This window comes from Lutjanus erythropterus, chromosome 2 (assembly GCF_056507025.1).
Source record: "Lutjanus erythropterus isolate fLutEry1 chromosome 2, fLutEry1.hap2, whole genome shotgun sequence".
Taxonomy (NCBI): Eukaryota; Metazoa; Chordata; class Actinopteri; order Lutjaniformes; family Lutjanidae; genus Lutjanus; species Lutjanus erythropterus.
Genome location: NC_139318.1, coordinates 13,885,755 through 13,899,665, shown reverse-complemented (window position 1 = coordinate 13,899,665; position 13,911 = coordinate 13,885,755). Strand labels below are relative to the sequence as shown.

Genomic DNA, 13,911 nt, shown 5'->3' with positions numbered 1-13,911 from the left:
ATTAAATCTTTAGAATATGATGTGCAGGCCAGACATCTCTGCAGTACGACAATATTGCGCCACCTGCAATATTAAATTTGCAGTAGGCCATATTGCAGTTTGGATAAAATTTCAAAGAAGTGTTCAGCCCTAGCCTAGGATAGACCACCGGATGCTGTTTCTCTGTTGTTTGTAAATCTTCCTTGTACTCTGTCATTGTGAGCAGGTGGTGTGCCGTGCTTGTTCCAGGAACAGATACCCACTGAAGTACCTCAAAGACAGGGTGGCCAAAGTCTGTGACCACTGCTATGCCGAGCTCAGGAAAAGAGGTGAATCTCAGCTTTCTGTATGTAGAAGTGTCTTGCTGGTGAGGGAGGGAGGACAGTGGAAAGGAAATTATCTTGGTTGTGGTGTTTTTTTTTTCCTCTTTGAATATGTTATTAACTATGTATGTGCGTTTGTAGGTGGCAGCGTGTCGGGGGCATGCGGTAACTCCAGCCCTCGGACTCACCGGGCAAGCCGTCCCCTCTCTGCTGTCTTCCAGAGCCTGCAGCCCCCGAGTTTGTGGAAGAGCAGGAAGAGCACCTCCTCTCTCAACCAGGTGGACTACATTTCCCATTTGCCATCTGTAAATGCATTCAACAAGCGTTTAAATATGACTCCTCTTGATCATAATGCATCACACACGTAATCTCACTAATTCCATGGTAAATATGATCATGAAGGCTAGTGACATTTGCATTGATGACATTAGTCTTTTGTATAAATGAAAACATCCTCATTTTCAGCACAAAATTGCCTACTGTAATGCTATATGTTATGGGCTTTTTTATCAATTGGTCTCTGAGGATGTATTCACACCTGTAGTTTGGATCATTTGGTTGGACGAGGGGGAAAAAAATGATACATCATTGCATTTTCATTCTGGCCTGCTTCATGTTCACACTGACTTTCACAAACAAACTAAAGGAGGACACATGAAGTTACACAGACCAACAGGTAAGTCGTTGATTGGCTTTGTATGTTTTTTGGCAATTGTCATCTTGCGTCATCAGAACCCACAAATAAAAGTTGCTCAAAAAGAAATAACTGATTCAAAGCACTATTAGTAATTCTGGACTGTAAATCAACGGCATGTTATGACTACTGACTAACAGGTCAAGACAGGATGAAAAGGAGGCATCTTGTATAGTAATAACTCAGGGTTTATTACTGTGAGGTCGCTGTCACACACTTTTTAATGAACTTAATCAACAAAGTACATGGAGTAGGATAGAAACACAGCAGTTTGAACAGCTTTGGCCTATTAATCAAGGGAAATGCCCATACTGACATGCACATGCGTTACCATGGTTACCAAATGATTTACTAAATATATACTACATAACTTGTACAAATTGCTTCCTGAACACATTACAAGATATTATAAATTACAGATTGCAAATCCTGTGGTTGATTTGTTTGCTTTCACACCACAAACAGACTGCACCAGTGTCTGCTGGGAAACGGACTGAGACACCCTTTTCATGTGATCTCACTCAGGGCCCCGTTTCCCAGAGCCTTCATAGCGCTACGTGCGTCGTAAGTTGTATTTTAAGGTCTCCCTTAAGGTTACGGGCTGTTTCCCAGAGTTGGACAATCTTAAGGGAGACCTTAAAAACAACTTACAACACACGTAGCGCTACGAAGGCTCTGGGAAACAGGGCCCAGGTTGTTTGGTCCACACCAGGACTTGATTGACAGCTTTCACACCAGAACAAATGGACCATATTAACACAACAGTGTCTGTTTTATCCATAACAAGTTTTGGTGTGAAAGCACCCTGAAATTCATTAAGTAAAGGAAGTTCCCTGACCGGGAATCGAACCCGGGCCGCGGCGGTGAGAGCGCCGAATCCTAACCACTAGACCACCAGGGACCTGATAGACATGTGTGAAAGCTTGTGATGTGGAATCTATGGTATGTGTGACAGCCAATCAGCTGTTGACAACAGCTGTCAGCAGAGTTCACCATCTAAAACTGTCTTCAGGGGGTTGGACAAGGTAACAGGAATGTTGGAGTGCAGTCCTGCTCATGCAACCAAAACTAAATTTATTCTCTTATTTTTGCTGAAACTGTCAGAAAAAGAGGAGATGGTCATTTTGTAGTTTATGGTTTTGTTGTGCTGGGTTACATTATGTTGCAAAAGGCTCTGTTGTGTCATCTGGTCCATTTCTCTGTCTATGAGCATTAATGTAGTTTTATGTGGATCTAACGTACCTTGAATTTCATCAGGTTGCTCTTGCAGTTGAGGGCTCCACCATGAGCGGCAGCCTGCAGCGCCGGAAAAAGAGCAAGAGGAAGTGGAAGCGGCTATGGTTCCTCCTCAAAGACAAGGTGCTCTACACCTTCACAGCCCGTGAGGTGAGGGGGCACAGAGTCTCCCACACCAGCCCCAAAACTCTCACACACTCTCATGATCACGCAATCACAGCACCTTTGTTTCCCCTTTCTCTCTTTCACACACAGAGCTGTTTAACATTCACATTTCAACTGTTCAACCTTTCCTCCTGGGCACAACACTTTATGTGACTAATGAGGGGATTCTCTGTGCTCTCTCTGTCTCTTTAGTTGCTCCACTTTATTATTCCTAAAGCATGAAATACTTATTATTCATTGCTGCTGACAGTAAGATCGGTGTGTTTTAACTTGTACACCCATGTTCCTTCAGGATAAAGTGGCTTCAGAGAGTCTACCTCTGCAGGGCTTCACTGTCAAGCTGACTGAGAGGCCAGATGGAGAGGAGAGTACCAATGTGTTTCATCTCTACCACAAGAAGACGCTGTACTACACCTTCAGGGCTGATGATCATCACACTGCACGCAGGTCAGAACTGGAGTTGTTTGTGTAGATATGACTTTTACTGAAAATCGTGTTCCCTGACCGGGAATCGAACCCGGGCCGCGGCGGTGAGAGCGCCGAATCCTAACCACTAGACCTGTATATACACAATATAAGTTGGATCTCAGATACGTCTGCCAGCAGGTGGGGTGACTACTGTGCCCTGGGTGTTCAGCAGTTTGCCTCCATAGTGCACTTTCTAATGGAGGATTGCTGTCCTAAGTGTAAGCGATGGCGCCTACATATGTGTTGACCTTTTTTTATTGTCTAGCTTGTCCCTTTTTACAGGATCTAATACTGCTAAGCTTTAAGTCCATGGTCTATCTGCTTTTGTATTTTCCTATTACGTTTCACTTGTTTATTTATTTGTATGTGTGTTTTTTTAATTCAGAGATGTTGTGGTAAAAAAGTGCTCATCTGACATCACTCAAGTCAGTATCTGTGAAAGACAACAACAGGCCGAGACATGTTGTGATGAATTTGTGGCAATTTGCACCTCCCCTACAATACTGGTACACAATCACATTGACAGAACACATTTATTAAAGGGCATTAGCTTTGTTTATCTCCACCAACTTAATTTGACCTACACAGAAGGCACCAATTATCATAATGACTGCTGATAATTTATTTTGATCAACTTATTTACCATCAGCTTCACACATGTTGTGTGCAGAGTAGCAAAAGAGTGATGTTATTCACTATAGCACAAGAACTAGAAGTCAGCTAGGTTGATATATCAGCCAGTATTATTTTATTGCAGATATACTGGTATTTTTGTGTTTGAGAGTCAATAAGAAACAATAAATTGCAGTATAGAAATGCCCAGCTGGGTTTGACGTAATGTAGAAACTGTCTCCATTACATTAATTGTCCACCAGAGAGCACTGAACATTTTTTCAACAAATGTCTCAGTCAGTTTGTCTTTATTTGCATCTATATCAAGACTGTGTGTTTATTGTCAGCAGACGTATAATTTTCATTCATCAGCATCAGCCTCAAAATGCAGTGTCAGTTAGTTTATTATTTACAGTAAATAATTTATATGGCAGTTTTCAAAGTTCAAAGTTCTTTACAGGAGGAAGAAAGTGGGGAAAAAGGGAAAAAAGATTAGACAAGACAGATTAGACAAAATATGAGCAGCAAAAATTAGTGTATGAAACGTCAAGTTATAAAATCACAAAAAGAAAAGAAAGCAGATGTTTTTTTAAAGAATTTAAAGAGTTATAGTATTGCATTTCCTCAGGAGAGGCCAAGATATCCCAACTTCTAGACCTCAGTATGGGTCAGGCTCCAGTGGTGGAGTAAAAATACAACTAATGACTATTTTCGTTATGGATTAATCTGATGGTTATTTTCCTGATCAACCCTTTTGATCTGTATTATATTCACAATTAAATAAAGCTCAAAGCAAATGTCTTGTTTTGTCCAACCAACGATCCAAACCTCAAAATGATTCAGCTTAGTGCAATTTAAGACAAAGAAAAGCCACAAATTGTCACATTGGAGAAGTTAAATGAAATATTTGGCATTAATTGTTTGATTAATAAACTATTTGATTTATTAAGTAATTGTTCAAGTTCAGTGTTTATAAACTGTTGAGTAGTGGTAATAGTTTTTTTTAACAATGCCTTGCATTTTAACCTACATATATATCATTTAATACATTTGATGATCAGTAAATGTATTAAATAATATATTTCTCTCCGAAGTCAGTTTGACAGCACCAGGTGCAGCTGAAATAACAACACTAAAACTGCCTCACATACAATAAGAATATATCTAAGCAGCACATTAATTTAACTGAATACACAAATGTAATTATTACTGACTGTACTGATTGTGATGTGTGATTAATGCTGTGTGTTACAAATATTTCAGTGTATCTTCTTTGATCATTTTAACTGATGTAAAGTGTCTCTAAGGATCTTGAAAAGTGCTCTATAGAATAAATGCATTGTCATTATTATTATTCTTCACAAAGTGATTTTTTTTCTTTTGCCGTCTGTCCTTCCTGGGTGTTGGCAGCTTTTATTTCTTTCTGTCTGGATTATGATGGTTATGATTGCCATCTTTATTATTTGTCTGGTATTATAGACCCTTTTAAAGTTTGAAAACAATGAGAAAGCTGCATCTTGGCAACGGAAGTACAGCGGACCGCAACAGCTTGTCAACGGGCCGCTGCAAACACAAGCTGTTTTGATTGTGTCCTCAGTCCAGTCAACACAGTTAATAGCTGGTATCTGTAGACGCCACCGGTTACTCTAAATGGTCATAGTCCTGTCGGAAGTTACAGCAACTTATATCAGCCACTGGAATAACAATTCTGAAGTATCATATACTCAACAAACAGATGTTTTGGTCATTTTGGTGCTGGTAAAATGTTGAATTCAACCTTTGCAGCTTGATAACTCATCTGGATGACAGGGGGAGCTTTTCGATGATGTCAGCTGTAAAAGGGTCTATAGTTTAGTCTTCATTTGTAAAATATGCTGGTGTGTTGTCTGTAGTCTTGTCCATGAAGCAACTGGTCAGCTGCCACAAACTCCACCCTGTTTATGTGAAAACATTCATATCTAGATTGTAGAGAGAGAGAGAGAGATAACCAGCTTCGTATGATCGCTTATCCTTGATGACTTCAGTTAGGTTTCATCAGACCAGATCACTTCTTAAAGACATTCTGGGTATGTTGAACCTGATTTGTAGTAGAGGCCTCGGGGTCCATTTTACCCGAATCAAATAGGCTTGATGTGAAGGCACCCTGATACTCAGTCAGAAAAGCATGTTCCCTGACCGGGAATCGAACCCGGGCCGCGGCGGTGAGAGCGCCGAATCCTAACCACTAGACCACCAGGGACCTGTTTTCCTACAGTAAAAGCCTGTGTACTGGAATGTCTGGCACATGTGGCAACTGATCAGCTGTTGGCACTTGTGTACAGTGCAATACAGCTGCCACAGAGTTTACAAATAGCGCTCAAGGGTTGGACAAGATAACAGGAATGTAATGCAATCCTGCTCATACAATAAATCTACATTTGTTTCTTATTCTTTTAAAAACTGCAATTTCAGGTAGGAACTACTTTCTTTCTAGCAGAAAGAAAATAGTTCCTGCATGAAACTGCTCTCAACAAGGTCTGTGGATTATCTTCAGTAACCAGGTCACAATTTTTGGAAAGACACACTGCTTTTGAATTTTTCAAATGTGATTCTTTGGCGCTTTGAGCACCACAAGCCAAGTGCCATCTCATTCCATTATACTGCAGAGAAGGCAGACATTTCTACAGCCGATAACTCCAAAGCTCTGCAACTCACACGAAAACTATCAAGATGGATCAATAACACTACAGACCAGAGAACAAATATGTATTTTTGATTTTGGGGTGAACTGTCCCTTTAAATGTATAATATTTCCCAATGAAATATAGTGCAGTAGAAGCAGAAGTATCATAACATGGAAATACTAAGTTACCTCAAATTTGTACTGAAGTTAATGTACTTAGTTACATCCCTCCACTGCCAAGCCGCAAAACAATGCATCCCTTTAAGTTTTCCATGGTCTCATATTCCTTTTTCTTGTGTTTCAGATGGGTCAATGCCATGGAGGAGGCTACTGTTTTATAGCACCTGCTCAGTTAAATGAACACACCCCGCTGACCGTGACTGCTAGAACTCCTCTGTGGAGCACAACAAAGCTACCTGCTGCATCTCAACTAACACCATCAGTCAGGATTCATCACATCTGACCTGTTGTGGAATATCAAGTGAAGATTTAATCACCAGGGGAGATCTTAGATAATGCTGCCATACAGTGGAAAAGGAGGTAAAAGTACAGGGTGCAACTGCATGGAAAGGAGGAGTGGAAACCTCTTGCTGAAGTGTGATCCAGCCGAGTTCTCTGCAGCAGTTTGGATACCTAAAATGCTTCATCCAACAACTTTCTATTCCCTCTGACTCACATTTTTATAAGGACCATTCACCAAGTCCATTGTTTAACTTTGCTGTCTTTTACCACTGGATTATTAAACCATTCCTTTAGTTCTGCAAGAGAACATCACAATCCCTTATTTTTAGACGTGAGACAACCTGCGTTCCGTGACATCACTTCACAAAAACATCCAAAACAAACTTTGCTCCATAGTAGTATTCAAAGCTAATAAAAGGGAAAATACTGGTCAGCGTTTTAGAGCGATATTTGGTATTCTGACTATATATTGTGAAATGTACACTGCAGATATTGAAGTGAATTACATGATTTGTTTGTATAGAAATGGTGTTTCATGATGTTCCAAGTAGGAGGTCATTTTAATCATCATGGTGTGTGTACATTATATTTGTTGTGGATTGTTACTCTTGTATTGAATCTACAAAGCTATGGAATGACCCTGGGCATGACAACCTCTCCACAGCATTTCTACAAGACACTTTGTATTTGAATCTGTAGGTTTTGACTTGTTTGTCACACATTTCTGAAGTGCCATTTGATTTCTTCCAGTTGAATGCAGTGCAATTTGCAATTGATGATGAATGTGCCTGAAATGAAATTGTACTCTTTGTTGGTCTATTGTTATCACAGTACTGTACTACTGTCATGTCTCCACAAGAGACCTTGATAACATTTGCTTTTTATCTACTCTTATATACTTTTATCTTCTAGTATTTTTGAACAGTTCGGTTACAGCCCAGTAACGTGAGAATATACTATTGTGCCACTTTTAATAATGCATTTTTCATGCTGTATATACACTGCTGGATAAACCCATACTTTAACCACTTGGACTAAATGGAAACTGCTGAAAAAAGCCATCATCGTACTACCTATAAACTGTCAGTGTTAGTCATCTGAGCCGCTCATGTCTTCAGCAGAAAGGAGGACACTGGAGTTTCACTCCTCTCTGCTGTATTTTACATAATCAGACATGCATAGTTTGTCTTTAATAACCTACCTAGAGGCATTATCTGCTCCATTCAGAATGCAGCTGTACTACATGTGATCTTTCATCCTGTCTAACTACATTATTTCTAGAGCACACGTTTGTTCATCAAGTACTGTTCAGCTTTTCTACCCGTTTCCTATGTGCCATACCTATAGTGTTATTATGGATTGTACCTCTTGCATATAGTGCATTGTAAATGTTAATGTATATAGATACATATAAAAATAAACTCCTTTAAAAGTTTACTTAATGTTCTATAACAATGCAGAGCTGTGCTGCCTCATCCTCTAGGTTTTCTGGGGCAGATGCTGATATTGATATTAAGGAGTAAGTTTGGGTATCATTTGGATTACGACTCTGCTTATCAATTTCGGTTCATAATAGTTCCCGATTCCAATTTGTGGAGTGTCCTCTTCCATTCTTCACAGCAGAGTTGTGTGAAACACTGATTACTGCAGATAAATGTTACCCGCACAAACACTGAGCTAAGCTAACATTAGCTGGACCACAATTATGGTCTCTCCTCTGGTTTCTTGAATAATTGGGGGTTTACTTATGTTACTTTACTATAATGAGAGAAAGTCTCCATTCTTTGTCAACCATGCTGTAGCATAGCATGTGCTAAACTGAGGTGATGGTTATAAGACACACAGTTTGTGCTTTTTACCTGCTAGCCAATTAGCTATGCAAGGAATTACGATTTAATAAAACAAAAGCAGGTGACAGGAAGCTATTTAACTGGCATGTCTATAGGATCAGACAGACAACCAGGTTGATATTCGGTAGGTGTTTATGGTACACGGTTTAATTTTAAACTAGTGCAAGAATAGGATTGCCACCTGTTCTGTACAATACATGATTGTCCTGTATTCAAAAACGGACATGCACTGCCCCTCACTGAATCAAGACAGGATGCAATTTGTTCCTTATTTTCATACAAACCCTAGTCTTATGCTACATTTTCACAAACCTAGAATGACTAAACAAATTGATTATTTGATTTCACATGATAAACATAAAGCAACATGTGTGCTAATATGTTCATCCACGCATTCCCACTGTGGAAAAAATACTAATAGCTGCTGACTTTAACTCAGTCAGTTACTCTGGCTTCAACGCTCCACACTGATTGGCTAAAGCAGCCTCAAAGGGTCAAACTGGCTTTAAACACAAGGTGGAGACATTGGAGAGGCAACATACATATATTTTTAATTTCTATGTTATTCATGATTTTCTTATGGCATGAACTTGATGAGCAAAAAGTATTTTATTTACCTTTCAGCAATAATGCAGCTTAAGTAAAAGTCAGGAAGATTGACTGATGTGACGTCTGTGTTTGTCTCGACCTGTAGTTAAAACCAATTTTGACCCTTTCAGTCTGCTGTACCTGATCAGTGTGGAGTATTGAAGACAGTAACAGACAGAGTTAAAGTCAGCAGATATTTGTTTGTTTCCAGAGCAAATATATAAATATTGTTTTATATTTATCATGTAAAGTCAAATACATCAATTTGTTTAGAAAATAATGCAGCAATTGTGATGCTAATTCAATTAGCATGTTAATGGTAATTCCCACTTTGGGTTAGCATAAAGCTAAGCAATAATGCACACTGAAAAATACTAATTTTCTGTGTGACTGCAATATTTAACACTAGATATATTAGTTTTATGTTGTGCAATGAAGTTTTAATCTGTCAACAAGCATAATTTTGTGGCTGATAATAACAAAGGTTGTATCAAACCTATCATAAGAACAGTTTGACAGTGCTTTACAAAGCAGATAAAAGAAGAGATGTTCCATGTAACAGAAGAGAGATTTCTTCTATTACAACTTCAATCAGCAATCAAGAATGCACTTGATTACTTAAGTCTGCAACATGGTCTGCAAACTTCAGGTAAGCTACAGGTGATTTATCAGGATGTTAGTGTCTATTCCTGTATGTTCTCTTAAATCTACTGGAAACTGCCCGACTTGACTGCAACTTTTTTCAAACAAAACTGGGTTGTAAAATGTGCGCAATTAGAAACAAATGCACAAATCTCGCGAGAGTTCCACAAATCAAGGGTTCCCATCAAAACTTGATAATAGTTCAGTTCACTCTCAAACAGAAAATCAAACCCGAAAAGTTTGTTAAAGAAGAAAATCAATGACGAAAAGGGAAGAATGAAGACCTGGCTTCGACTCACCATGCAGTGGAGGGAGATTATTGATCAGTTGGTTCCAGAGACATCTAAACTGTTTTGGCATATTGTCATCCGCTGGCGTTCAGACACAATCACGTCTCCTTATAAAGGAAGTTACGTGGTTGACTATTGGAAAACCGGTAAGTGATTGGTTGTCACAATGGACAGGTGACAGGTGTGTGGAGTTAATTAATTAAAATGAATTAATTACTTAATTTTCCCGGACAGTGCATATGAGTAAACCTAAGTGTAAATATGCCAGAATTAGCCAAAAAGCTTATTTTTATTGGCCAGATGTAAAGTTGGCAACCTAAAATCAATGTAAAAATTAAGAATTAATTAAATTAATTATAAATCTGTCACATGCCAAGCTCAGTATCACTGACTTGTCAGAAGCATTGTCAGAAGCACAAACTATCCCTTTAAAATGAGCTGATACATACTGTATTTGTTGGCGTGTCTCCATTGTTTGTGGTAGTTGCAAACACAGTTTCATTATATCTTTCATCCAGCAGAGGGCAGCAGTACATTAAGCCAAACTTTGAACTGCATCACATACATGCTCATGACTGAAAACTGAGAGATCCTCCTGCATATTTCTGTTTGTCCAATTGTATATACTTGGTATTTGGGATGTTTGAGTTTACAGAATTCAAAGAAGATTAGATCAGAGTATGAGTATGAATACATTTTCACTCGCAGAGCAAATTTATGAGAATGTCCAATATACCCAACAACAATTGAATAAAGGTAGAATACACATCTACAATAGGAACATCTATATCTGATGTGCATCATAAAAATATAACAGCTATACTTATATCTCTATACACACACATGCACAGACATATTCATGCTCATAAATACACATTTACAAATACAGCCAAACGCTTACATAAAACCATGTAAATGGTTTAAAATGCCACACAAAACACAAAAACAAACAAACCAAACAAATCCCAAAGGGCCCAGTCCCCTTTATGCTGCAAGTATGCTAAGTCTCTCTCAACACAAATACATATAGATTCGAAAGATATTATAGAAATTTCAGTTAATTTTCTTACCGTACTGTTATTAATTTTGCCTGGGAAAAATACAGATGAACATTAAAGATGGCATATAAATTTCGTTATGTGTAAGCATAGGGACAATAAACTTGAACTTGAACTTGAACTTGAAATTGATAGAGTTTGAAATTGTCTTCATACTTTAAATTAACATCTGTTCTTGAAAAGTGCGGCATGCAGAAATATAACAATGGAAAACTTTGCAACAGCAATCTCATGAGTGACAGTAAAGTGTCTGGGTGAAATTTCTGAAGTTTGAATCTAATATTTCACCTGATATAGATTGAGTCGATTCTGAATAATGTGCATAATGTGCTAGTTTGGATAAAGTTTTTTTGTGTCTTGGTGTGATGAGGTTATGTAATGGCAAAGGAAAGTGAAACGATGTGACTCCAGTAGTTACAGAGACATGCAGTCCTGATTTACATGCTGCAACAATCAGTGTTGTGTCCATAAATAGTCATGTGTTCTTGGTGTATATCATCCACTCAGCCAAACACTTCTGTGATGTATGAGGGTTCAGTATGGTACCATTCAAAAGTCTGGAAATTCTTCTATCCCTCTCTGTATTTTTTTTTAATAAGAAATGGCTCAGATCATACCAACAGTGTGCAAAGCTGTGATCAAAGCAAGATGTGGCTACTCTGAGGAATCTAAAATATCGAAGACACACTTATAGGCACACTTATAGGCCAGAAGGTGTGTAAAGGACCATGGGTCGAAAATAAAAAACAAAAAGTCTCTCGCACACTGTCCTCTGCACTTGCAATCAAAGATTTGATCTTCGATTGCAAGTGCAGAAGACAGTGAGCAAGAGTCTTTTATATTTTAGATTCTTAAAAATAACATATTTAGCCTAGTTTTCACATTTTTTCTTAGTGCATAATTCCATATAATTCCAGATTCCATAGTTTTGATATCTCCAATATTAATCAATAATGTAGAAAAATTATAAAAATGCAGAAAAGCATTAGCTGAGAAGATGTGTCCAAACTTTAGACTGCTACTGTATATTTTTTTCAAATGATTATGATCCCACTTAACAACAAGAAATACTGTAATTGTCAAGTCATTTAATGCTTGATAAGAATTGAATAAAAGTGCATTCCATTAATTTTCACTACACCAAGGGAGGCACTTTTTTCAGGCCAAATTAAGGTGGCATATTTGTATTACCCAGAAGGATTGCACATCGTAACTGTTAACTGTTGCCTTCTTGCAGATGTAATTTGGCCAAATATGTAATAAACATTCCCATCCACTGCCAGCAGGGACCATAATCAGCCCTTCTTCTCTCCAGGCCTTTCACTTCACAGCCGCAGCCAGACTGCTGCTGGGTAATATGAGCCATCTCAGATAAGTTAATTAATTATACCAAAGAGTTCCACACAGCCAAAACAACCAAGTCAGACTGTGGAGGACCGTGACCAGGAAAGTCGTGGCTAGCATGAATATTTAAAGACAAAGAAACAGCACAAAACATTTTGGCCTATTTCTTTTTAAGTTGCTGCAATATTAATGACAATTAATTAACCAGAGTAGGCCTGATTTGGGAGCTCACTACAGAAAAGAAAAAGGATTTAATTTATCGGCCAGTACAGGTCCTTTGATAATTGAAAACTGGACTTTGATTTGCTCATTAATAATTTTAAAAGCCCGTCTATACAGATAATAAGGAAGGAAGGGAACAGAGGAGAGTGTTGTGCTGAGGACACTGTTACTGGATACAGAGATCAAGACCACAAGATCATTTCCAATTAGACAAGTAAAGATGAAGTGATTGCATGTCAGTCAGAAAGTAGGCAGAACAGAAAATAGGAAGATCGGGGTTGCTCTAGATACATGATCCCACGAGTATCAATGACCCAATACTTAGTTGAAGTAACAAAAGAGAGAGAAGTGAGAAAGGGACTGGAAGCATGGGAAAGTTGTCCATTTCCTTTCAGCACCTGAAAGTTAAAGACATAAGTCTCTGGTGCAGACACGTTCACAGAACCTTTCCCTCAGTGGCTGGGGAACCAGAGTGATTAGATAACTGTGCCTGCATGTTTAAATCAATAGCCTTCAATTTCTGCAGTCTCTGCGAATTGAACGAAAAGGTCCTCTAAAAATAGTAAAAGGACAGCTTCTCCTTACTCACTCAAAACGTTTCAAATCCACATCCAGGAGGCCAATAATAAGTCAGAGTCAAAACACCAAACCTATGCAGACAAAAAGGTTCAGGTTCAGAATGAAACAAAGAAAACACTTTAATTAGGAATGATATCGGCACATTGTCAGTATCGGCCTGAAATTAACATTTCTGTGCCAGAAATGGAACATAACATTCATAAGTATGTTTTCATTAGTGTATAATCATCTGAAAATAAGAATTGTTGTGTTTTTGTGACCTTACAAATTTATATCTACAGACGGTGCAGGTCCTCGTCCACAGAGACCACCATGGTGCCCTGCCATGTTTCTACAGTAGCCCAAAATAAACAAACTGGCTCTTGAAAATGATGTATCTTGCATGAGTTTTACTGCCACTGGCTTCTCTTACATGCTTGAAAGGGGAGAGTGAGACAAGATGTTAGGATGTTAATGATTAATTATTCATTAATTAATCAGGGTTAATAATTTACTTGATTATAAATATATTAATCATAGATAGTCTTGAAATGGCCGCCTCATTTGACATTGTTTTGTCTGGTAGAGGCATCTGTTGAATAAGGTAACTTAAACTTAAAATGGGAATTAAATGACAAAAAGAAAAAAAAAAAGAAAATGAGAAAAAAGAACAAAGAGAAGTAGGCAGTGGAGAAAAAAATACTCTGCAGTATTTTTCTTATTTTGCCCATTGAATACATTTGGAAAAACATTGTAAT

The 13,911-nt window shown here is 38.2% G+C and overlaps 1 protein-coding gene and 2 non-coding genes across 4 annotated transcripts in view; 1 reads left to right on the top strand and 2 right to left on the bottom strand.

Moving 5' to 3' along the window:
* fgd5a (FYVE, RhoGEF and PH domain containing 5a) overlaps positions 1 to 8,038 on the top strand; it is a 56,898-nt gene extending 48,860 nt beyond the window's left edge. The window contains exons 17-21 of one of the 2 annotated variants that reach the window (XM_084729160.1): positions 206 to 308; positions 444 to 580; positions 2,254 to 2,355; positions 2,690 to 2,844; positions 6,444 to 8,038. In XM_084729160.1, coding sequence (XP_084585286.1) covers positions 206 to 308; positions 444 to 580; positions 2,254 to 2,355; positions 2,690 to 2,844; positions 6,444 to 6,480 — 534 coding nt within the window. In that variant the 3' untranslated portion in view covers positions 6,481 to 8,038. Of the gene's footprint in view, positions 1 to 205; positions 309 to 443; positions 581 to 2,253; positions 2,383 to 2,689; positions 2,845 to 6,443 lie in introns of both variants that reach the window. The other variant, XM_084729153.1, reaches the window with a different exon arrangement.
* trnae-cuc (transfer RNA glutamic acid (anticodon CUC)) lies at positions 1,826 to 1,897 on the bottom strand. The gene has a single exon. It is a non-coding gene; the product is annotated as a tRNA-Glu (tRNA).
* trnae-cuc (transfer RNA glutamic acid (anticodon CUC)) lies at positions 5,645 to 5,716 on the bottom strand. The gene has a single exon. It is a non-coding gene; the product is annotated as a tRNA-Glu (tRNA).
* Positions 8,039 to 13,911: the final 5,873 nt, after the last annotated feature.